Source organism: Corticium candelabrum, chromosome 1 (assembly GCF_963422355.1).
Source record: "Corticium candelabrum chromosome 1, ooCorCand1.1, whole genome shotgun sequence".
In the NCBI taxonomy this organism is placed as follows: Eukaryota; Metazoa; Porifera; class Homoscleromorpha; order Homosclerophorida; family Plakinidae; genus Corticium; species Corticium candelabrum.
The window spans coordinates 14,555,437-14,577,616 of NC_085085.1; the positions used below are offsets into that span (position 1 = coordinate 14,555,437).

Genomic DNA, 22,180 nt, shown 5'->3' on the forward strand with positions numbered 1-22,180 from the left:
GCGTGGTTAGTAGGCTTAAAATGGCTGCAGCCGCTGCTCGCCTGAAGCGTCTCGTCTCCAAAAAGAAGCGGCGATTCAACGAAGGAGGATTTGATCTCGATTTGACATGTGAGTAGAGCATTGTACGCTTGTTTTTTTGTACAATCTAATAATTGTAAATGTGTAGATATTAATCGAAACCTAATTGCTATGGGGTTTCCAGCCGAGAGGCTTGAGGGAATTTACAGAAACAGAATGGAAGACATTGTCAGGTAGTATAGTTTCTGTGTTTCTTTGTTATTTTATTATATTTAACTTCAATTACAATTCTAAAGTGGTCTGTATGTAGTGATCTGAGCGTTAGTCGGTAGTTGATTAGTAACATTTTGACATCAAGCATATTTCCTTGCATACACGCCACAACAAGCTCCACTGAGGGAATTCTAATACGAGTTGTACAGTTGTGTGTACAGTTGATTTTCTGATGAAATGACCCAATAATCAGTAATACCAGTGTGCAATAAGTATATTATTAGTAGTGTAAAATGTGGTTGGTAAAGGTTTTCGTAGCTATTTAATCAGGTTTGCTGCTTTTTGCACATTTGTAAAATGGATGGCTGTTAGTGATCATTTCTATCTGTTGCATGAATCAGTGATTATTAGTAACTGCTAATCTATTTCAGTAACTTTTGTAAAGGTTTTTTGACAGCAAACATCCTAACCATTATAAAGTGTACAATCTGTATGGTGAGGTTACATGATCTTACTTGATTATGATGACGTAAGAGGTTGTTGCAGTTGTTCTGAACGCTGGTATGAACCCACAAAGTTTCATGATAGTTCAGCATACTATCCATTCGATGATCACAATCCTCCTCCATTTGAGATGATTGAGCCGTTCTGCGAGGATGTTCATAAGCATTTAACTGGAAACAAAGACAATGTAGCAGTTGTGCACTGCAAGGCTGGGAAAGGAAGAACGGGTGTGATGATCTGCTGCTATATGCTGCACTCAGGACAGTTTGATGAGAGTTGGAGAGCACTGCAGTATTATGGAGAGGCTCGAACAAAAAATGCTAAAGTATGGAAAACACTCACTAAAACAGATTATAAAGATCCACAGACAGGACAGTTTGTAGATACATAAACAAGTTATACATATGATGAACTCTTTCAGTTTTACTGCGTGGATAAGATTATGATTTGACTGCGAACCCGTATCTAGGGATGGCTTGTGTTTAGTTTGATTGCAAACTGCATGAATTGCTATACTAAGACTCTACTTTATATCATCACTCTGTGTGAGCCTGAGCATTGCAGTCTGTGGCAAGGCGAGCAGCTTTTCATTATGAGATGACAAAGACCCACTGAGTTTGATTTAATGACAGTTGACTTGAGTAGTCAGGCAGATTTCATTGCATTTGTTGCACATAGATTCTACCTGTTTTTGACAGGGTGTTACAATTCCTAGTCAAAGGCGTTATGTCCTCTATTATGACTACTTTCTCAAGTTAGCATTTGTGTGGCATCACATTGGTGATAACAGTAAAGTTACTATTTAGTCATTTTAAACAGACACAAATTGATGTATGTGCCTGAGACTCTCGTCCTCACAGGCTTTGTATTGAACACTGTACCAAACTTCAGTCGTGGCTGCAGTAAGTGTGCAACATGCAATATTGAAAATGTTATAATTTGTGTATTAGCAATACAATGTTTGTTTCAGGTCCATTTTTTGTTGTCTCTGAAATGTTTGGGATGTCACATTTGTCTCCAAACTATGAGGTTTGCTCTTTTTAAACATAGACAGACAGTGGTGCAGACGATCATTACAACAGATAGATGTGTATAACAATAATGTAGATGAATATAGGTGGACAGATAACAAGAGTGATGTTGTATTCATGATGTGAAAAAGTAGTGAACTAATATAATGTGCTTGATTTGTTTCTCAGTTTATTCCTGTTGAGAAGGAGAGTGTGGAGCTTCGTTTGCCAATACCTATTCCTGTCAGTGGAGATGTGAAAGTTGAGTTTTTCCATCAAATAAACAGAATCAGGAAGGTAGACAATAGTGACACCTGTTTATGAGGTATTATTACATAGTATTTTACATTATTTATAGGAAAAGATGTTTCACTTCTGGTTTAATACATTTTTTGTCAGTTTCGGAAACTTGGATGGCAGGGTTGGAGCAACAGAATCACACTGCAGTGGCATAATGCGACGCTGTGATTCTGTCATTCTTACACTTAATAAAGATGACATTGAAAAAGCAAACAAAGACAATAGACACTTCACAAAGCAATTTCAAGTAACAGTTATATACACATGATCTGTTTGGTATAGTTAGATATACAATTAATAGCAGCACATCACTGACTCAGTACATTTGAACGTTCTACTAGTCATGCTAATTGATATCTTGACGAGTTTGCTTCTTGAATTGAGTTGGGTACAAACGCAATTGAAGAATGAAAATTATAGTTGATACTCAGTCTCAGTCACATGAGTAAACATTTTTATTTAAAATAAAATGTTATGTTTATCAGTTGCAGAACACTGACATTACAAAATTAGCTACTCTCATTTTGACTACAGGAAAGGGCACATCTTGTAGTAACTGACATGTTTCTTTGCATTTAAGGCAGTAAGCAAAAATTGCAGTAACACTGTCAGACTTGGCAGACTTCAAATTTATGTATCATGGTAGTGCTTTTATGCCATTTTTATCTGCTGTGAGGAACTTCTTGTGAATGAAAGGATTAGTAAGCAGACTGTTGGTGGGTTGGATACAGTACCGGCAATAAGTAAGCTGACAGCGATACAATATGATATGATACGATATGATAGGATAGATAGGATAGGATAGGATACAATACCATAACATACGATAGGATACTATAGGATACCATAGGATACCATAGGATAGGATAGGATAGGATAGGATAGGATAGGATAGGATAGGATAGGATACGATAGGATAGGATACGATAGGATACGATAGGATAGGATAGGATAGGATATGATAGGATATGATAGGATAGGACACGATAGGATAGGATAGGATAGGATAGGATAGGATAGGATACCATAGGATAGGATATGATAGGATAGGATAGGATATGATAGGATAGGATAGGATAGGATAGGATAGGATAGGATAGGATATCATATGATATCATACAATTAAGATAAGATACCATCCATACCATATATGATACGCATTATGATATACAATACAATTAAGATAAGATACCAAACGGTACCATATATGATCACTATGATACCTATGATACATACCTATGATACCATACGCAATAGGATGATAAGATACGCAATACGATACGATAAAAATGTTAGGTTACTTATTGCCGGTACTGTAGGTGATGTGATTGATGAGGGTGTTTTTCAAGCAAGATGTTGGCATGTGATGGTGAGACTATACTGGTTAATAGACTTTTCTTATACAGTTATCAACAGTCAGTTTGCTGAGTGCACGTGGGTACAGCAGTATGATGTGCAATCTATTTTGCATCTTCCTTGCAGCTTTGCTCGTATTTATATGTACTTTAACTAATGGAATGGCTGTAGTATTAGTATTGATTAGGCCAATTGTCAATCTTGTAGTAACAGGGAGTAAGTTTTCATACAGGTTACACCAAAATGATTTGCTGTTAGGTGAAGGTTTTGCTCAGCAAGATTGGAGTGAGTGAAGAATATTGTGTCGCCAGAGAACAGGAGACATTTGATGGTATGGAGAATGAAGATGATACTTTTGATTACTCAGATACAGAAGATGAAGATGAGGATGAGTGGAGTGAGTTTCTGATTTATGCTGGTCTTGTTGACTGCTTAACTGACCAAATGTCTTTGTAAGGTGAGCTAAGCCAAGAGACTACAGGTCACTTTTTGAGTGTCAAGTAGAGTTTGTAGCGTGTCATATGGTTAAGAGCTTCTCTGCTCTTTGTGTGATGTATATTGACTATTTACCATGAAACATATTTAGTATCTACATTTGTATATTAATTAACCATTTATTGTTTATGTCCTTATTTTTGTTACAGTTAATGAACAAGACCTTACACAATTGACAGAGGAAGTAGTTGTCTGATGTCTATATTAGATGTTGGTTTTCAATGAAGAGTCACATGTCAATCATTTTGAAATATCTTGGATTGTCACGTGACTAATTTAATTGCGTTATTGTACTGATCAGTGCTCATTAATTACTAAAACCTGATGTAATATTTGCTTAATTAAAATATTTCTCTAAACTTGATATAAATTTGGCACAAATGCTGGTCAAATTTGGTATAGTGCGATGTAGAATAACTCTGCTGATATTGATGTAAACTGCAAAATAAATCCAGGAATATTTACGTGCAAATTTACGCACAAACATACACTGCATGACAAAGCCAATCTTATGGACTATGGATGCTGCTGGTTTGAGATGCACACAGATATGTAATGTAATATGTAATGAATAAATGAATGCTAGATTTCTGTCGCACCTAAAAAGGTATAGTTCACTCTCGGGGCAAACATAAAAACAACTAAGACTTTCTAGGTATTCGATTCACTTCATTCACTCAAATTGCAAAAGCTTGATGGAAACAGGAAACTTGCATAGAACAAGAGCATAATACACGAGGAGCATTAATGCAAGGTCAAGACAAGATTTCCGAAAAGATCACTATCTAGATACGGTAAATGTGCATGGACCGGTTTGTTATTGAGCATGCGTAGAAAGGTTGAAAATGGCGTTCATCAGTCGACGAGGTTTGTTGAACGATTCTAAATTATTTCCTACTGTGGTCATCCAGAAGTATGTTCTTAGGCTTGGGAATTCGAAAGACTTTTATGATTTCTAGCCTAAGATCTTTCAGTTCTTACAGTGAGAAAGTAATTCTTCGTCAGTTTTATCATATTCTAGTGTTCGCTCTCGTACACCTACAGAATACGTAACTCAAGATGCAACGGAAACATCATCAGACCAAAAGACAATAACTGACAGGAACGCTACAACACTCTTTCTAACTGAACTATTGCGAGGTTCAGTTGACTTACTTGCACCGACGTTTTTGCGCTCAAACGCTATTCTAATATTTTATATTTAGGTCTGGGAATGAGTCTTAGTTACATGTTCCGTGAGCCTGTCACACTCAACTATCCATTTGAGAAAGGACCACTTGGTCCCCGATTCAGAGGTGAACATGCTCTACGAAGGTACCCTTCGGGTGAGGAACGCTGCATAGCCTGCAAACTGTGTGAAGCCATATGTCCTGCACAGGTATGTCTACAAATTGATCTCCACCGGTTTCTGAGAATCATAGATAGGTGTGGAAGTCATTTATACAAACCACTTGAAATAGCTGTGTCTCTATTGTCTGTGTCTGTGTCTGATTACATTGTATACTGTGTAGGTGTCAATTACCTGATTGGGTAAACTATCCACTTTTTAGAAAAACTTTATAAATTATGCAAACGAGGAGGCTTTTGCTTTGTAGAAACCAAGGGAGACTGTTTAGTCTACACATTAGGACAGCTGTTGGTTGTTGTCATTTTTCCTTATCCAAAATTTAAGGAAATCTGGTACATGAGGTCAGCAAGAAATATGTTGCCTATGTCTGGTCGATGCTTTGAGCAAACATGAGGTGTGCCAAAGTTCTCTATACTGTAAATTATGATTCTGGTAAGCGTTCTTCTTGCAATTAGTAGTTTACAAACAAGAAAGATCTTGTCATGTCTATTCATTGTCATCAATTATACTAATGGTCTTGCTGTTTGTGGGTTTGGGTGCAATATGTGAAGACAAACACAAACCAATGTGGAAAGAAAGATAACCTACCTCACTGGATGACAGGATGATGCTAAGCTTGGATAACTTATTGTCTCAAAGACATGACTCACTCACATTACATGGCAAATTTCTTTTGTTCAAATTTGATTTCTTGAAATGGTTTCAGTCTGTGGTCAACTTTATCCTTACCTTTTGTATTATTCAAATCTGTATCTGTATAGTGACAGTTATCGAAGACTTTTGAAGTATTTTTACATATTGACCAGATGGCTGGTGTATGAATACTTTAGTGATAATTATTGCTGGCTGCATAGGTATGAGATACAGTTACACGCAGTGTTTGCAGACTCTATTGCCTGTAAGAAGTAAACATGCTTCCTAAAACCATGACTTGCTTGCATATTGTAACCAAGTTGGGGTGGTTCAGTGGTCTAATTTTAGGTCCTACACATACTGCAGGTCAATAAAAAGCTTTTTACTCACGGGTTGACCACCAAATGGGGAACCACTTATCGAAACTAACGTTTCGGTTTTCATTTGGTAAGGGCGTCTGGAGAATTTGAGTAACACAATGAGCCAAGTGTGAGGAAATAGTAGGCAAACGAATAATTTGATTTTCTTGCTATTGAAATACTATAAACCAAGAAATTTTTGGCTACCTTCTGTATTCTATTTTGGTAGGGATCAATTTTTGTTACGCCGAAGTCGTCGAATGCTTGAAACTCCTGTGTAGATGCACAGAATATCTAGATAGTACTTAGTAGTTGACAGCAAGTAGACATTACGCAAGTGTGCTGAGCACAGCTGGTGTGTACAGCAGGCGAGCTACCAGTACCAAGAACTGGCGGCCTTCCAGACCCCATCATTGAGGAGACGGAAACTGATGCGGTGGCACGCACTTCAGCAAATGCAGAGATTGATGCTTTTATGTGTCAGACTGCCTCAAACAAGAGCAAAAGAATTTGTTTACAGTATCGGTAAGACGGCTCTGAACTATGTGCAAGTATGGCGAGGTACGCTGACTTGCATGGGCTGCAAGCAGCCTTGAGGCACTCATCCAAGTTAGGGCATATACGAGGATACCATGTTCGCGGACATTGCTGCTAGCTGTTACACAAAATTTAGGTAGAGATTTATTTTCGGTACTTCATAAGTCATACCAAAATTACCAAAAAGAAATCGCCACCGAAAATTCTTGGTTTACAGTAGTTTCAGCTATCCACAACATTGCCGTTTGTATTATTCAAATCTATATCTGTATAACAACAGAGATGGAAGACTTCTTTAGTATTTTATTTATTGACCAGATGGCTGATGTATGAATACAGGTGTGGAGTACACCTGACCTGTGTGGACTACACTTCCATACAACACGGGTTGTGTGTCAGTAGAGGGCTTCTATTTAGTTTAATTAACACAATATTTAGTGTCTGTTTGCAGCCAGATATTTTAATGGCAAGGTTAATGGACGTGTATGGCTTTTAAGGTTAAATTCCAGGCAATGGACCCTTTAAATACTCTGCTGCGGATCTATTAGAACAATAATGATCTAATGAGCCTTTAATTCTGTAGGCTATCACTATTGAAGCAGAGTCTCGAGCAGATGGCAGTAGAAGGACAACTCGCTATGATATTGACATGACAAAATGCATTTATTGCGGTTTCTGCCAAGAGGCTTGTCCTGTGGATGCTATAGTTGAAGGACCAAATTTTGAGTTTGCAACCGAGACACACGAAGAGCTGCTGTACAACAAGGAGAAGCTGTTGAACAATGGAGATAAGTGGGAAACAGAGATTGCTGCAAACATTCAAGCAGACTACCTATATCGATAGACAAGTGTCTTTATATCGAACCTTTAGTTATGTATTATGGACTTAGAAAACCTGTACAATTCCTGTCATTAAGTCTGTATTCAAATATTGTCTCATAGTGTTTGTAATGCAGTAGTGTGACTAATGAAACATCAACTCAAAAAATTAAACTCTGTGTGTGTGGGCTAATTTTTAATGTCGATAGCAATGTTTCAAACAGAAGATTCGGGAACGAAGTACAACTGTGCATCAGTTGTATTGAGAACGTCAGTGGCGGAGACACGACTTGTAGTTGGCAAGGATGTTGTACCAAGTACATCAACTGTCATTTTGTTGGGTACATCAACTTTCGTCTCGCTGGGTACGTCAACTTTGCTCTTCACATTGGTGAGAATAGGGTTCTCTTGCATCTCATCGTTAGAGGAGCAAGCTGGACCATCTGTAGTTGTCCACTTGACGTCTTTTAAAGACTCTTTGGAACCCGTTTTGTCTTCATTGTCTTTCTTGCCTGCCCCTGGTCCAATGAGAGAGAATATAACAGGCAGCACAACAATACCGTGGATGAAACCAAGTCCCATGACAAGGAAGAGTGTTTTAAAGAATGTTTGGAATACGTACGAGTTGGCAAATGCTAGGGGAACAATGCCTATAATGGTAGACATTGCACTTTGGACATTTGGCCAGCCGAGTTCAGACAATGCAGCAATGGTTTTCTCATCCCTTCTTGTTTTCCCATCGATCTTTTTCTCTTTGGCTGTCATGTATGCATACGTTATGTGAGCAGAAAAGTCTACTGAGAATCCAATGCAGAGAATGATGCTGAGCATAGATACTGCATCAAGATTAACATGCCAGTATGTCATTATACCGATGACTCCAACGTCTATAGATACTATGCACAAGACGATTAGAACCGAACAAAATGGATGAGGGATCATGATAACTGCCACAATACACATGGCTACCAAAGCAATTCCAATATTCTGAAGTGTGTTTGGTTTCACAGCCATGTACTGGTCATAGAATGGAAACATTGGATTGTAAGGGAAAGTCTTGACAGGAAAATCACCTGAAATGTCTCTGAATTCCCTAAGCAAGCTCATTTTTGTACCACTTGTTGAAATGTTGATGGTTTGAATGTAGAATCTCGATGCTTCAATGCTGTTTCCATCGCTGCTAAACTTTATGTCTAACTTGAAATCATGAAACTTTTCCTTGGACAAAAATCTTTGAAGATGCCTCAAAAATTCTTTCTGGGTGGCAATGTTATGACCTGTTGCATGTGAGTACTTCATAAAACCAAACAACCAGAACTCCGTCAAGTTATTCTGTCCAACGTATGATGTGGCTTCAATCCTATTGACTAGTACCTTCAGCTGCTCTTGTATTAATGGATCCCAATAATTGAGTGGCTCAGAAATAACAAACATTACTCTAGGACCATACGTTGTAAAGTATTTGTCAGTCTGGTGCAGGAACTTGTGAGCATACGAATCTTCTGCTACTAAATCAGTCATTTCTAGCCCTTCTTTGACATTCGTACAGCCATAGATAGACACTCCCAAGTAACCAACAAACAGAAGCACTACCACACTTTTCATTGCAGGCTTAGTTATGAAGCGCCCATACGATTGAAAAAAGTTATTAGCAGGATGTGTGTGTCCCTTGAGTGACTCCACCACTTTTCCTTCTACTTTGAGGCCTCCACTGCACCATAATCGATATGATTGGCTCTTCTTAGATGCATATGATGTGGGAAGCACTGTTCTGAATGTAATGGCATGATGATTGGCATCCTCTCTGTATCCATCCAAAGCCAAACAACCAGCAAAGAAAGTAATTTGATAGATGTAATCGAATAAGACAGCCACAGCAGTGAAGAGACAGAAGCCAAAAACAGATGGAAAGACTGTGATCATGCCAATGAGAAAGGCTAGGAAGTCAGTTACAGATGTGATGGTAACCGAAACAGCTGCATGACACATAGTATCAGACATTCTTTGTTCCACAGTATGCTCGGGATTAGTATTTCTCCATGCAGCCACCATAATAAACATATCATCGATTCCAATGCCTAACACAACAAGAGTCTCATTCAAATCATTTATCACCATTTGGACAATTACATAAATGCGATTTCCTTACCAAGGAGAAGTACTGGCATTGTTCCCACAACTATTGAGTATTTCACCCCAATTGCTGAAAGCAGTCCTATACTTGAGAGGATGGCTAGGAAAGTAGAGCAAACACCAAGGAGAGCAACAAGAGGTTTCGTTCTGACCCAGTCAGTCAATGCAGTAGTACCGACAGCGAATATAATCATGATGGTAAACGCAATGACAAACATGGGCACAATGGCGTGACCGTTTTTGTGAAATTCTTCCTCCAGTGAATGTGATGTATAAGGAGCCAAGTGCAGCAAATCTGAATTGAACGTAAAGACAGCGTGAAGAAACGCCTCCTCCCATTTGCGCCCCAACTTGTCGCCTTCCTCTAACCGAAGGAAATAGTGCACTTTCACAGCTGTAAAATTAGCCAATTTATGGTGACCGCAGATGCTTGTACCTCCCAGGCTGTAGCCTAGGAAGACTCTGGCATGTCCGACATGAGTCAGCGGGAACGTGAAACTTTGTTTGGCTACCTTTTTTGCACCATGCAAGCGTAGATAGGACAAAAACGCGTCTTCATAACAGCTTGCATTTGCAGACGATTTTGCACAGACTGTAGGGAACGGAAGACCAACATACTCTGTCTCATTCTTCATGAAGTCATCGAATCGTAAAATCTCTTCCAACACTGCTAGAGTCATCATACCTCCTTCCGATTTAGCTGTAAAAATGACTTGTCCGTAAGTCACAGGTTGAATTTGTCTCGTCGCTGAAAAGTTATTTGCTGCGTTCATTGGAAAATGACTTGCTGCCACACTTCTGTCTTTCTTCGCTTGGCTGTCAGATGGCGTAAACAAATGCTCCATATTAGTCTCAAACGTCAGACGCAACAGTCCCAAACCAAGCAGCAGACCGACTGTCAGAGGAATAGCCACCATCGTACGTGGATATCTCGCAACGTAGAGACCATAATTGGCAAATCGTTGTCTTAGTATGTTGTTGAAGAAATCGAGCCCCATCGTAGAAGTCAGATACAAGAGCTCGCAGCTGACAAGAGCCCAAATGAGCATGTACGGACTAGAGCACGTCGTTTTCATACCCTGCAGCCTGTGCAAACGAAATTAGGTTACATGGTCCCGCCCTTACCCAAACGATTTGGTGTTGGTGATTGCGGTGAGTTCGGCAGCTGTTCGCCTTTTCTAACTAGTTTATGGTTGCCTTTACATCCTCGATAACAAACCCACAAACATCCGTGCTATTCTTATTATTTCTAGAGTTCGTCTATCGCAACAGGTAGGCCAAGGAGTATAGTGGCCACGCATGTCACGTGTACACCTACGCATAGGAACCTTGTGTTTGATGATGACGTTTAGCTAGATGGTGCGTTTGACGTTTGACTTAGTTAATTAATTAACAGGCGGAATCTCCTTAGTTAGGAATTGTTTGCAACTAACGAAGCCGCACACACTCAATTCTTCACATTCTCAGATGAAAGTTCCAAGTAAAGCGGAAAAGGCACTTCCAGATACAAATTGCACAATGAAATGCCCTGGGCGGTTTTCCGCACACTAATAGTATCCTAGAATGGGAACAAATTAATTATTCAAGACGATACAAGTGGAATCGTTGCCTACCTAAATCAAAATGGAACAAAACTAGATACACAACATTAGTCTTGGAATTCTTGGAAACTCACGTAAGCTGCGTTATTTACAACCGGATGCCAGACGCTATTTATGAACAGCAAACAGTCTGTACACGTGCTGCAAGTCATACAAACGTTTCTGTCTCTACAAAGTCCGTTTTAGACGTTCTATCATTTCCGACGACGTAGACTTCGTTGTAGCTCGTGCAAGCAGTCTTGATGTCCGTTGTTCTTCACGAAGCTTCGCTTTCTTTTCTACAGCAGAGCCGTTTTCTTCACACTGACTGAGAAACGGTCTCGCCAAGACGAGTTCGTTCCTCGCTTGTAGCGTCTTCCATTTCTGTGCGTTGCCTATAGAATGTCCTGATACCTTCTTCGCTTTTCTGTGTTTCCCTATCCATTGTCGGCCCGGAGTGGCTCTCGCTGATCTCAAAATGCGTCCCAAAAACACCATGCCGAAATGCGTGGGTGAGGTCAATTCCAAGCATGCGCAATAGAGGGATGTAAGTGTTGCGGTGTTATGGGAACGATGATCAACGAACTGGTGACGAACAATCCGAATGTATTCTGCCCAACTGGTATACGGGGCAAAAAGCTGACTAACAATTTGTCAGGATCAGGTACGTATTATGTGTATTTTCCTCTTCGTTGTGATACATGTATTAGCTGTGTTTTGTATTTGTAATTGTTTCTGTTGTCAGGAGGAGAATGGCTGCAAATATACAAAGAAGAGCAGCTGCGTCGCTTCGAAGCGGTAGTTTGTAGTGATTCATTGTTTACGAGAAAAACGGGCAGCCCACAAGTGAGAAGAAGTCTAGTGTCTATCGAACACTCAACTCCCAGACCAGTACTGGACGGATTCTATTTGGTATTCTAAAATTCGCGTGCGACTTCGTTGTTTGTTTGTCCACAGCCTGTTTTTGTGAGAATGCATCTAGTGATCTCTCAATAATTAATTAAATATTATTAAACATACACACTCCTAAAGCACGGACATAAAGCGTTTAACAATAAACGCTGCTCTCGTTTAAACGCAGAAGGTGAAACCCTAGCTAAAAAATTAACGCCGCAGTGTTTAATTAATCAAAGAAATAGGGTATGACAGATCAGTTTTATCGTTTTAGATGAAGTATCTTGCTATAAGTGTAGTGCTGTAATGTTCACTGTCTCTACAATTGTCTGACTCAGTAGCTTTTGCCTTGTTTATTTCATTGTAATGACTGTTGTTTACAAATTTTTGTTACTATATACATAATCACACTGATGACTTATTGTTTGATGGGGAAATTAAAGTAGACAAATGAAGGAGAATGAAGGAAGATGGGTTGTGTTGAATCACCTTTTGGTATATTACAATGTACTATAGTGACAGTTAAGAAAGGCAAAGGGATTTAGCTATGTAGTCTATACGGGGAAAGACCATTCTTACAAACTGTGCAGTGAGTGACTTTAGCAATACAATCAGTGATGAGGAGGATGTCTTGGGGCAAATTGGATTGATTCTTTAGACAAAAATGAACATTTTATTGTACTAGCTGAGACACCGAAACATTCTACAGTTGGTCTGCATATTATATAACTGTACTATGTATAGTATTGTTCTTGCATGTTATGTAAGCTGGCTTGCCTATATCATTCGTGACGTGGAAAATACTCTTCGAGCGTCTTCCAACATCTGCTTGACATCACTATTGGTTATCCAGGACGCACATGGTTGTCATAGAATTATACAAAGATAGTTATTGCTATTTATTGTCTTAGTGCACTGACATGTCTGAGACCAGGAAACATTTCTAGAAATTAGAGAGAAATTACAATGATTGCAGGTTTATTTGCAAAGTATATTAATTAATCTGGAGACTATATTGTTGAGGAGTTTAGTGGTGTGCTAGTGTTGGGTGTTAGCGGTGCAATATGGTGATGCCCAATGGTGATAGGCAGGCGTGACTGTTGGTGGTGGTTGTCGGTTCTCTAATGGTGCATGGGTGTTGGTGCATAGGCAATGTTACCTAGTGGTTGTCGGTGTAGGTTGTGGGTGCTAGGACCCATAAATATTTCTTATCACTATTACCTTTGCCTTGGGAGGGTAGGCTTTGTAGACCTGACACCTTGTCATGGACTACTTGCTTGCTGCTGATAGGCATATCTCAGACATTATGGTGTCATGTTATGAGACCACTATTTTGGGATGTTTGAAAGAAGTCAGTTGAAGTAGTTTAAATCGCTACCAAAAATTTCTTGATTTACAGTACTACTATGCACAAATGTTTGTAGATGCGAAAACTGCGACAACGGTGATCAACTACGTATATTGACAGCGACCAGATTTGCCATTTCCAAGATGGCAGACGATGATGACGACTGTGCAAATGATACAGATACCGACTGACATGTGAATCTCTAACTAAGCTATTTCTATATCTCAACTTAAGATGCTGGTCGAATTCCAATAGATGAAGTGAAATTTACAGTTTCCCACTTTAAACAAGAAATCTATAGACATTTCTTCAGGGGCGTTATTTTGTTAGCAATTGAACTTTGCATTGATGTGAGAAAGTTTGAGGAGCAAGGCATCTTCCTATTCTAACTACTGGTCACAAAAAGTTGTATTACGGTAGATTGACAAATGTTGCCACCAGAGTTGTCTTATATTCAAGGCAAAAGAATGCCCAAAGAGATCCGAATGTCAGATGTCTTTAAATTAATCTACCCACTGTGGCTGACTGCAAGGAGACATGCAACCACAGAGTGGGTGAACAAGGTGTGGGAAGTACATGCATTAGCTGTCTGTGAGGGTTTCTTTGGTGATTTTTTTCTTTCGTGCGACATTTGACACCAGAAATGCCACTGGTTGTAAATAGAACCCACAGGCCTCTGCATTCTTGATGGCTGTACACACTGGTACAGTCAGCTGACCTACCACTGAACTTAGCCTCGCCTGAACTAGCCAGCTGACCAGAAAGTAGGAGAATTAAGTAGGAGGAAGGTGCTGTACTTCAGATGATGTCATCTCAGCAGGAAATCTGTGGGCTCTAAGTAAACATGTACACAATGGTTGAGTTGGTGAAAGAAATTGTCTTCAGACGCTTATTGTCTTTACTTACAGAGTGAAAGCTTTTCATCTTATCCAGATATACAAGAAGAGATGATATGAGAATTTAAGGCTTAATTACAGGTGAGAGTGTCAACAACTCTTTGCTTGATCCCTCTGAACAATGTCCCTATGCGTGGTCTTCTTGAGTAGTTTGTGTTGGTAGGTTGGTGGTAGTGCTAGTAATGGTTTTTGGGTACTGTAACCTATAATTATAATTTACATTCAAGTATCAAAGTGGACTTTAGATTTAACTTACTCTTTACACTTTACCTGGTGCTGTTGCATGTGAACTTCTAGAAGTAAGAGTGTGCAAGAGGTAGAAACATGGATTAAAACAGTCAGGTGAGACAAACGAGGACAGAGGACTTGAAATTTGCACTGTTATTAGCATTTGTAGTAGTCGTAGTTGTTGCTGGTGTGTGTGTGTGTGTGTGTGTGTGTGTGTGTGTGTGTGTGTGTGTGTGTGTGTGTGTACGTGTGTGTGTGTGTGTGTGTGTGTGTGTGTGTGTGTGTGTACGTGTGTGTGCATGTGTATACATGCATTTATGGCTTACAAGAGACACCTATGTTTTGTACAGCTACGAGTATGTCATGTTGAAGATCCATCTGACTTGTGCAACTGCAATATATCAGGGCATCAGTTAGAAGAAGTCAGTAACAAACAGTTCTTTTATACTGTAAAATATAGTTTATTGTATTCTAAAGGCTTTTGTTGAAGGTAAACATCAATGATCTCAAACTATTTGACAATGTCATTCGTGTGAATGCAACAGAGAACAAACTACCATTTGGTTAGTGCACTTTGTGTGTGTGTGTGTGTGTGTGTGTGTGTGTGTGTGTGTGTGTGTGTGTGTGTGTGTGTGTGTGTGTGTGTGTGTGTGTGTTCACTAAAAATTGTAATATATGTTGTGTGCAGAGAGTATGGCATCATTTCCAGCCCTTATAGAGCTTGAAATGCCTTTGAATGACATTTATAATGTCACCATTACACAAGGACAGTTTGAGACCTTGGAGGTGTGTAATTACACTCTTTGTTGTTCATTTTCGTAGTAACCAATCAATCAATGCGTATAGGTTGTTGATCTTTCATACAACAGAGTATCTGCAACTGCCATCTTAATGTTAGGCATTTTGCCGTGTTTAAAGCAGTTGAATTTAAGTGGTAAACCTTTTGATTGCACTTTATCACTTTAACTGTCTCACACGTTGTTTGCATTTTAGCAAATGAGATCGAATCACTGCCTGTAGCGATGTCACAACCATCATACTCATGGTATAGTCACATTTGTTCTCATCTGGAAATTGTTGATAGTAATTTGTAGGATTGTGTCTGTTTAGGAGTGATAATAAGCAGATATTGAGATACCAACATTTGGAAAAGCTCGTTCTCAGTGACAATCTTTTGTCAGATGTTACCACGTTTGCTATTCTCGCTGGTCTCAAAAGGTACTGTGTGTTGAGCTAGATAGAAAGTAATGAGTAGGATGAAGGTAAATAATTATTGAATTTAATACAGAAATGTTGGTGTTGGTTAATTAAATTGGTTATATGCATTGGTTGTTGCTTCTATTTTTATAGTATTAATTAAATGTAGTGGATGGTACATGTTTCTAACTTGCACACATCTGCTAGGCTACTTTCAGCTGTTACATTATTTCACAAACTATTTCTACCTCAAGGAAAGGACAAAACACTGTAGACGTTTTGCTCTTGTCTGAGTAATTTTTCTTTCTCTTCAGCTCGTGTATGTACTCACTTCCATGAAATCAATTTTAGTGAAAATCTTTATGACATGCGTAGTTGTTGTACAGGTTAAGACTTCAGTTAATAATGTATATTTTGTGCATGATTGTAAGGCTGACCGACTACACTTATTTTGTTGCTATGATGTAGGTTTTTATTGGTTTATAATTAATTAATGCAACAATATTTTTCTGTAGTTTGCAGACACTAAATCTGGATGGAAACATGATTTTTGCCATTCCTGAACTGAAACTACTTGGTCACACTTCAGCCAGGAGATCAGTAAATACAAAAGGAATAATTCAACCAGCAAACTCAAGAAGATCAGTGAGTACAACAGCAACAACTCCAAACTCAAGAAACACACAAGTGGAGAGCAAATTGTTGAGTCATAATAATGATCAAGCAGACAATTTAGAGTCCGCAGTAACAAGACAGTTTGAACACGACTCGATGCAGTTCTTTGAACAAAGATTAGAATCAGGAGAGCTGGATGACGATGATGAACTGATTGGTTTAACTATGCAAGAAGAAGAAACAGAAGTTGGTCCAACAATCGAAAGTCAACATAAAGCTGGAACAAGAAGTCAAGACCTTCCATTTCCATCACTGAAAACACTCAATCTTGCCAACAATAAGGTTTGTTGTTGTGTCTGGCTGTAGCAGGGTTTTATTGCAATCAATGGAAAACACTTTAGGTTTCTGTCGCTGAGAATCTTCTTCATGCTGCTAGTTGGCCAGCATTAGAAGAGCTTCTAGTGCATGGCAATCCATTTACCATCAAAGGAAAAGGTAGTTATGTGTTGTTGATGAATCACTTGCATTGACAGGTTTAGTTACCATGTTTCAGGGATGCCAGTTGTTCTTCAGAATGCATTAGTGAGTAAAGGAGTTAAAGTTGTCAGGTGAGCAAACTTTAAGTTTGTTGTTAGTATCTAACAGACAGTGCATTAGATGGACTGAGAAACAGATAAGTCAATATACTGTTGTTATAAGATGTAAACATACCGGTAACAGGTACAGGTAAAAGAAGATTGTGACTACATACATACGTACATGTACATATGTACATGTACATATGTATTTATTTAGATATACATACACACATGTACGTATGTACATACGTACATGCAGTACGTACACCATGCATGCACGTGCATGTACATACATAGTATGCATGTATATATGCCAATACGCATACATGCATACATACATACATACATGCATACATACATACATACATAGACAGGCAGACAGACAGACAGACAAGGAGACAAGCACATGTGTGTGCACATGCACACACACACATTCATGTAGGTTACTCGTATGTCCTATATTTTTCTCATAGAATGCCATTGAAAGCAGCAAAACACCCATTTGTTTCAACTGCCACAAGAAAGTTTACTAGAGTGAGAAACACATTGACTGTTCTTCTTTCTGTAAACTGTGAGGTTGTTTTGTAGATTAAAGAGGAATCTATTCCTAATGTGCCAAAATTGAATCTTGAACTTCCACCGACGTCTAGTTTCTATGCTCTTCAAAGTCCAGGGTCTCCAACTCAAACAAACTTCCCCAGTAAACTATTAGCATTACCACCAATTGGAAAAGAAAGTTGTCAACAAGAATTTTGTCATAATGATCAACACAAAGCAGAAAACAACAAACAACCAGATGGACATGGACAAGGATTTTTCTTGACGCAGGTTGGAGTGACTAATTTGTTAATTTTTAATTTATTAATGCATGTCAAGGATGTGGTATAAGCCTATCTTACTGACGTGATTAATATTAGAGAATGGGGATATGCTGTCATAACTTTTAAGGAACACTAATGCTGTTGAAGGCAAGCACAAAAAGTACAGATGCATTAAGACAAAGGGCGTGTTTCCACTAGCGCCTAAACCAGTTTAACAAGTGGTTTAAGCTAAACTGGTTAAGGATTGACCTATTTCCAGCTGTACTAAACCAGTTGTATTTTAAACCTAAACCGATTTCTTAAACCCGTTTTGTAGAAGGATTAGCAAAGTGGTTTAGGTTTAATGTTATGTGACAGTAGCACGCTTGTTTTGATGGCGTCTGACAACGCCGTTTTGATGATATTGACTATTTTGCTGGGATAGCATTGCCTTAGAAGATGTAAGGGTTGTTAACTAGGGGAAAGAAATCAGCAGCTAGAGAGAGAGAGAGAGAGAGAGAGAGAGAGAGAGAGAGAGAGAGAGAGAGAGAGAGAGAGAGAGAGAGAGAGAGAGAGAGAGAGAGAGAGAGAGAGAGAGAGTTTCTAGGTGCGCTTTCACGGGCTTCAACGCTCTTGCAAGACACAGCAAGGCCTGCTCTAGCAGAAGTGCACAATCAAATCTACAGGCCAACAGCTTGGCAGATAATCTTGACACAGCGACGGCTGCTGTCTCGTTTGATTCTTCAAGTTTGTCCGTTACAAGTCTGTCCAATACGTGTAACGGGCAGGTCACGGAATTCGAATTGTCATCCAGCCGCCGTTCATTGGCTGATGAAGCCATTGCATCATCACGTGTACCTCTGGCTAACACCCTTAGCAACGGGGAATTGCTACAACTACAGTGGAATGGAAGAGGTGCGACTGACACAGACATGGGCCAGACATCAAATGTCAAGGGTAATGTTGATCAAATCAGTACATCACCAGCAGTCAAATCACCCGGAAGCAGAACCAAGGGTTGGGAATTTCTTGACAACTTAGATTTTGAATCTATTAGTGGGTCAATTATTCCAACTATTTCGAACGTACCTAGGCATCTACAAGCTTTCTTCAGGGAATGTTGTGCTATGTCTCTAGTGAAACTTTCAGAAAACAGCAGTGACCTGTCAGCGTGGAAACTATTTCTTCTAACACCTAGGTTTCTATTGCAACCAGTGACTCGTGGTGGCAAATGTGGCAAGAAAGAACATGAAAGCCGATATAAAAAGTTCAGAGAATTGAGGTTTGACGAACTTTATCACTCATCAGTGCCTCGTCCTGACGAACGTCAAAATAAGTTTGAATGCCCTGATTCTGATAGTGTTATTTCATCTAGCTTGATCAGATCAGTCCGGTCAAAAGTGAGAAATGGAGAAATTTCCAGAGCAGGCAATCTCTTAACAAGTTCAGGTTTGGCAACTACATCCCTTGAGACTTTTCAGCGTCTGCAAGAAAAACATCCACAACGCAAAAATCTTATCTCTGAAGAACTAAAGCACCACAAACCCACCTGCTCTCCAGTCCAAGTATCTCTTTCTTTGTTCATTTCAGTTCTCAAAAATTGTCCGAATGGATCTAGTTGCGGTTTCAATGGCTGGAGATTTGAACATCTAAAATTATTGTTAGATTCTGACTACACCACGTCTCATTTGCATTCTTTGTGCAATAGCTATTTATCAGGTTCTGTACCAGATTTTGTGGCCACTACTCTAGCTGGCGCAAAGTTGATTGCTTTGCAGAAAAACGTGAATGATGTCCGACCAATTGCGGTTGGTGATTCTTTTCGACGACTGACGGCCAAACTTGCATGTCATCAACTCAAGAAGAAGATTTCGACTTTCCTTGCCCCTCATCAATATGGAGTTTCAACGCCGGGTGGAGCTGAGCTAATGACACATCTCATTCAGGCATCTCTGGAGGAGCATCCGGAGTGGATTGTTATTAAAACTGATGCAAAAAATGCTTTCAATACTGTTGATCGGTCTGCCTTTTTGTCTGAAGTTGCTTCAACTTTTCCGGAACTGTATCCATTTGTGGCGCAATGTTATATTCCTCCAGCTAAACTCACTGTTCGAGTGGGCTGTAAAACACAATTTATACTGTCCGAGGAAGGTGTACAACAAGGCGATCCTCTAGGACCCCTATTGTTTGCCCTAGCTCTTCAACCAATACTGATCAATGCAGCTAAAGATCACGAGTCAGTTCTTACGCCTAGCTATCTCGATGACAGCATGATTCTAGGGCCAAAAGAGGAAGTGATCAATTGTTACAACAATTTGAAAGTTCAACTATCTAAAATTGGATTAGAATTGAGAGAGGATAAATGTGAAGCTTTCTCACCAATCGGTATCCATGACTGGCCTCTGAACATTCCTGTACAAAAGAACGGCTTTGTTGTCTTAGGAACTCCTATTGGATCCCTGTCTTTTGTTAAAGATCGGTGCATGAAGCAAGTCAACACTGCCAAAACCTTCCTATCAAAACTTCCTTATATTGACGATACACAATCCGCAATGCTAATCCTTCGTTACTGTGGAATTCCAAAGATTTCACACTTACTTCGATGTGTTCCTCCAACGGTTACTGCTGAGGCTACGAGAGAGTTTGACGTAGCAATCATAAATACTTTTGAGGCCATCATCGGCTGTAAGCTATCTGAGCAACAAAGGGTACAACTCTCCTTTCGATTCAGTCAAGGTGGATTCGGTTTATCTCAAATGAGTGTTACTGCTCCATGTGCTTTCTTGGGAGCTTGGGCGAGCACTCTACACCAGCTTCCTTTGAGAGTGCCCTCTTTAGCCTCTTTCTGTGATACAGTCATTACTCCAGCTAGGATTTGTGATGATAGGGCTCCTTCAGTCTATTCAATCGCCGACCACCTGATCGATTCACTTCAGGAAATAAAACTTTTTCACACTGATAGACAATCTTTGATCTCTTCATTGGCAGACTTGCCTAATCAACCCTTCAAACTACAATCCAGATTGTACTCTCGCCACCTTGACACTCAATTTCAGACCTTCCTGAAAGGCTGTTCATCTGAATATGATAAGGCAAGAGTCATTAGCTGCGGTGGGCCTATTGCTGGGAGCTGGCTGGACGTTATACCAAATACGCAGGAATTCACTATGAGTAACATGGATTTCCGTGTTGCTTCTTTGTTGCGACTTGGTGCTCCTCTGCCAGAATTGCAAGCGTTAGACAACTGCATTCCTCAATGTAAACAACCTCTTGACAGTAGTGGCTACCACATACTAACGTGTAAATGGGGAGGGGGAATCATTCGACGCCATGATCACATTGCAGATTGTTTATACAAAATGCTTACCTCTGTTGGATATCGATGCAGAAAGGAGTTGCCAGATCAATTCGATGGAAAACAAAGACCAGATGTTGCTGTCTATGACTATAAAGATGGAAAAAAACTTCTACTTGACGTTACCATTGCTCATCCTGCAGCTAGGAAGTACATCTCTAAAAGTCATTCAGTAGCAGGCTTTGCTGCTACAGAGAGAGAAAAGCAAAAGAACACAAAGTATCTTTCTAAATCTAGAGAGTTGGGGTATCTTTTCAAACCGTTTTGCAATGGAAGTATTTGGCCGATGGAGTGATTCAGCCCAAAATTTTTTATCGGAAACATCAAAGTTCGCAGCTTCATCTTTACAAATATCCAGCGCTGAGTTCCTCCACATGTGGCGCCGACGCTTTGCCACGTGTCTTCAAAAAGAAAACGTTTCCATCATGTCAGAAAAGATGAAATCGCTTGTCCAAAGACCACTGTGGATGCCAACTTTCGTCAGAAGCAGCCTGTCAGATGCTTTGGACTTGACTTTAGTTAATTAAAGTAATTACCATAGTGCATGCTTAGTTAGAATCTTATGTAGTTCGTAATCTATGTAGAGTTCTTCTTTAGTCATAGTTTCGTTTTAGTTCAGTTGAACTGTTTTCAGCTCCTCCTATAGCTTGTTGAAATTGTCTGCTGTATTTTGTTGATGTTGAATTATCTAAATAAAGAGAGAGAGAGAGAGAGAGAGAGAGAGAGAGAGAGAGAGAGAGAGAGGAGAGAGAGGAGAGAGAGAGAGAGAGAGAGAGAGAGAGAGAGAGAGAGAGAGAGAGAGAGAGAGAGAGAGAGAGAGAGAGAGAGAGAAGAGAGGGAGAGAGAGAGAGAGAGAGAGGAGAGAGAGAGAGAGAGAGAGAGAGAGAGAGAGAGAGAGAGAGAAGAGAGAGAGAGAAGAGAGAGAGAGAGAGAGAGAGATGAGAGAGAGAGAGAGAGAGAGAGA

At 39.6% G+C, this 22,180-nt stretch overlaps 6 protein-coding genes across 10 annotated transcripts in view; 4 read left to right on the forward strand and 2 right to left on the reverse strand.

The window, feature by feature from the left end:
* Positions 1-10: 10 nt before the first annotated feature.
* LOC134177266 (phosphatidylinositol 3,4,5-trisphosphate 3-phosphatase and dual-specificity protein phosphatase PTEN-like) lies at positions 11-4,356 on the forward strand. 2 transcript variants are annotated; one of them, XM_062644051.1, is made up of 12 exons: positions 11-108; positions 167-251; positions 677-721; positions 778-1,060; positions 1,434-1,489; positions 1,555-1,637; positions 1,706-1,764; positions 1,935-2,042; positions 2,104-2,292; positions 3,660-3,798; positions 3,859-3,882; positions 4,046-4,356. In XM_062644051.1, exons 1-12 carry the CDS (start codon positions 21-23, stop codon positions 4,090-4,092), a joined length of 1,206 nt encoding a protein of 401 aa, XP_062500035.1. In that variant the 5' UTR covers positions 11-20; the 3' UTR covers positions 4,093-4,356. The 2 variants fall into 2 exon arrangements, with proteins under 2 accessions (XP_062500035.1, XP_062500043.1); XM_062644059.1 differs by lacking the exon at positions 3,859-3,882 and having other exon boundaries at positions 14-108; positions 3,660-3,858.
* A 352-nt stretch (positions 4,357-4,708) lies between these two features.
* LOC134183106 (NADH-ubiquinone oxidoreductase subunit 8-like) lies at positions 4,709-7,775 on the forward strand. The gene is made up of 5 exons (XM_062650571.1): positions 4,709-4,763; positions 4,822-4,878; positions 4,941-5,036; positions 5,102-5,274; positions 7,357-7,775. Exons 1-5 carry the CDS (start codon positions 4,742-4,744, stop codon positions 7,615-7,617), a joined length of 609 nt encoding a protein of 202 aa, XP_062506555.1. The 5' UTR covers positions 4,709-4,741; the 3' UTR covers positions 7,618-7,775.
* An 18-nt stretch (positions 7,776-7,793) lies between these two features.
* Positions 7,794-10,905, reverse strand: LOC134183100 (patched domain-containing protein 3-like). The gene is made up of 2 exons (XM_062650562.1): positions 9,742-10,905; positions 7,794-9,670 (listed from the first exon to the last, which is right to left on the reverse strand). Exons 1-2 carry the CDS (start codon positions 10,799-10,801, stop codon positions 7,809-7,811), a joined length of 2,922 nt encoding a protein of 973 aa, XP_062506546.1. The 5' UTR covers positions 10,802-10,905; the 3' UTR covers positions 7,794-7,808.
* A 472-nt stretch (positions 10,906-11,377) lies between these two features.
* Positions 11,378-11,877, reverse strand: LOC134178798 (large ribosomal subunit protein mL63-like). The gene has a single exon (XM_062645701.1). The coding sequence runs from the start codon at positions 11,801-11,803 to the stop codon at positions 11,495-11,497; it is 309 nt and encodes a 102-aa protein (XP_062501685.1). The 5' UTR covers positions 11,804-11,877; the 3' UTR covers positions 11,378-11,494.
* Positions 11,798-22,180, forward strand: part of LOC134178772 (X-ray radiation resistance-associated protein 1-like) — a 13,012-nt gene continuing 2,629 nt past the window's right edge. The window contains exons 1-13 of one of the 4 annotated variants that reach the window (XM_062645666.1): positions 11,798-11,969; positions 12,051-12,217; positions 15,022-15,093; positions 15,162-15,234; positions 15,360-15,457; positions 15,518-15,605; positions 15,665-15,716; positions 15,782-15,889; positions 16,384-16,825; positions 16,885-16,978; positions 17,037-17,091; positions 17,535-17,595; positions 17,650-17,889. In XM_062645666.1, the coding sequence (XP_062501650.1) occupies positions 11,870-11,969; positions 12,051-12,217; positions 15,022-15,093; positions 15,162-15,234; positions 15,360-15,457; positions 15,518-15,605; positions 15,665-15,716; positions 15,782-15,889; positions 16,384-16,825; positions 16,885-16,978; positions 17,037-17,091; positions 17,535-17,595; positions 17,650-17,889 (1,650 nt within the window). In that variant the 5' untranslated portion in view covers positions 11,798-11,869. Of the gene's footprint in view, positions 11,970-12,050; positions 15,094-15,161; positions 15,235-15,359; positions 15,458-15,517; positions 15,606-15,664; positions 15,717-15,781; positions 15,890-16,383; positions 16,826-16,884; positions 16,979-17,036; positions 17,092-17,534; positions 17,596-17,649; positions 17,890-22,180 lie in introns of those variants that run through there. The other 3 variants (XM_062645691.1, XM_062645674.1, XM_062645683.1) reach the window with 3 other exon arrangements.
* Positions 18,769-21,511, forward strand: LOC134190688 (uncharacterized). Its single transcript, XM_062659171.1, has one exon. It carries the CDS (start codon positions 18,794-18,796, stop codon positions 21,509-21,511), a length of 2,718 nt encoding a protein of 905 aa, XP_062515155.1. The 5' UTR covers positions 18,769-18,793.

What these genes read in the sequence shown, in the direction of transcription:
- LOC134183106 (XM_062650571.1), top strand. Translation starts at nt 4,742, where the DNA reads ATGGCGTTCATCAGTCGACGAG. An exon ending in AAGATCTTTCAGTTCTTACA is followed by an intron (nt 4,879 to 4,940) that starts GTGAGAAAGTAA and finishes GTACACCTACAG; the next exon opens with AATACGTAACTCAAGATGCA. An exon ending in TCTAACTGAACTATTGCGAG is followed by an intron (nt 5,037 to 5,101) that starts GTTCAGTTGACT and finishes TTTTATATTTAG; the next exon opens with GTCTGGGAATGAGTCTTAGT.
- LOC134178798 (XM_062645701.1), bottom strand. Translation starts at nt 11,803, where the DNA reads ATGGTGTTTTTGGGACGCATTTTGAGATCAGCGAGAGCCACTCCGGGC.
- LOC134177266 (XM_062644051.1), top strand. Translation starts at nt 21, where the DNA reads ATGGCTGCAGCCGCTGCTCGCCTGAAGCGTCTCGTCTCCAAAAAGAAG. An exon ending in CATTATAAAGTGTACAATCT is followed by an intron (nt 722 to 777) that starts GTATGGTGAGGT and finishes AGGTTGTTGCAG; the next exon opens with TTGTTCTGAACGCTGGTATG. An exon ending in GCTAAGCCAAGAGACTACAG is followed by an intron (nt 3,883 to 4,045) that starts GTCACTTTTTGA and finishes TTTTTGTTACAG; the next exon opens with TTAATGAACAAGACCTTACA.
- LOC134190688 (XM_062659171.1), top strand. Translation starts at nt 18,794, where the DNA reads ATGGGCCAGACATCAAATGTCAAGGGTAATGTTGATCAAATCAGTACA.
- LOC134183100 (XM_062650562.1), bottom strand. Translation starts at nt 10,801, where the DNA reads ATGAAAACGACGTGCTCTAGTCCGTACATGCTCATTTGGGCTCTTGTC. An exon ending in AATGCCAGTACTTCTCCTTG is followed by an intron (nt 9,671 to 9,741) that starts GTAAGGAAATCG and finishes TTGTTGTGTTAG; the next exon opens with GCATTGGAATCGATGATATG.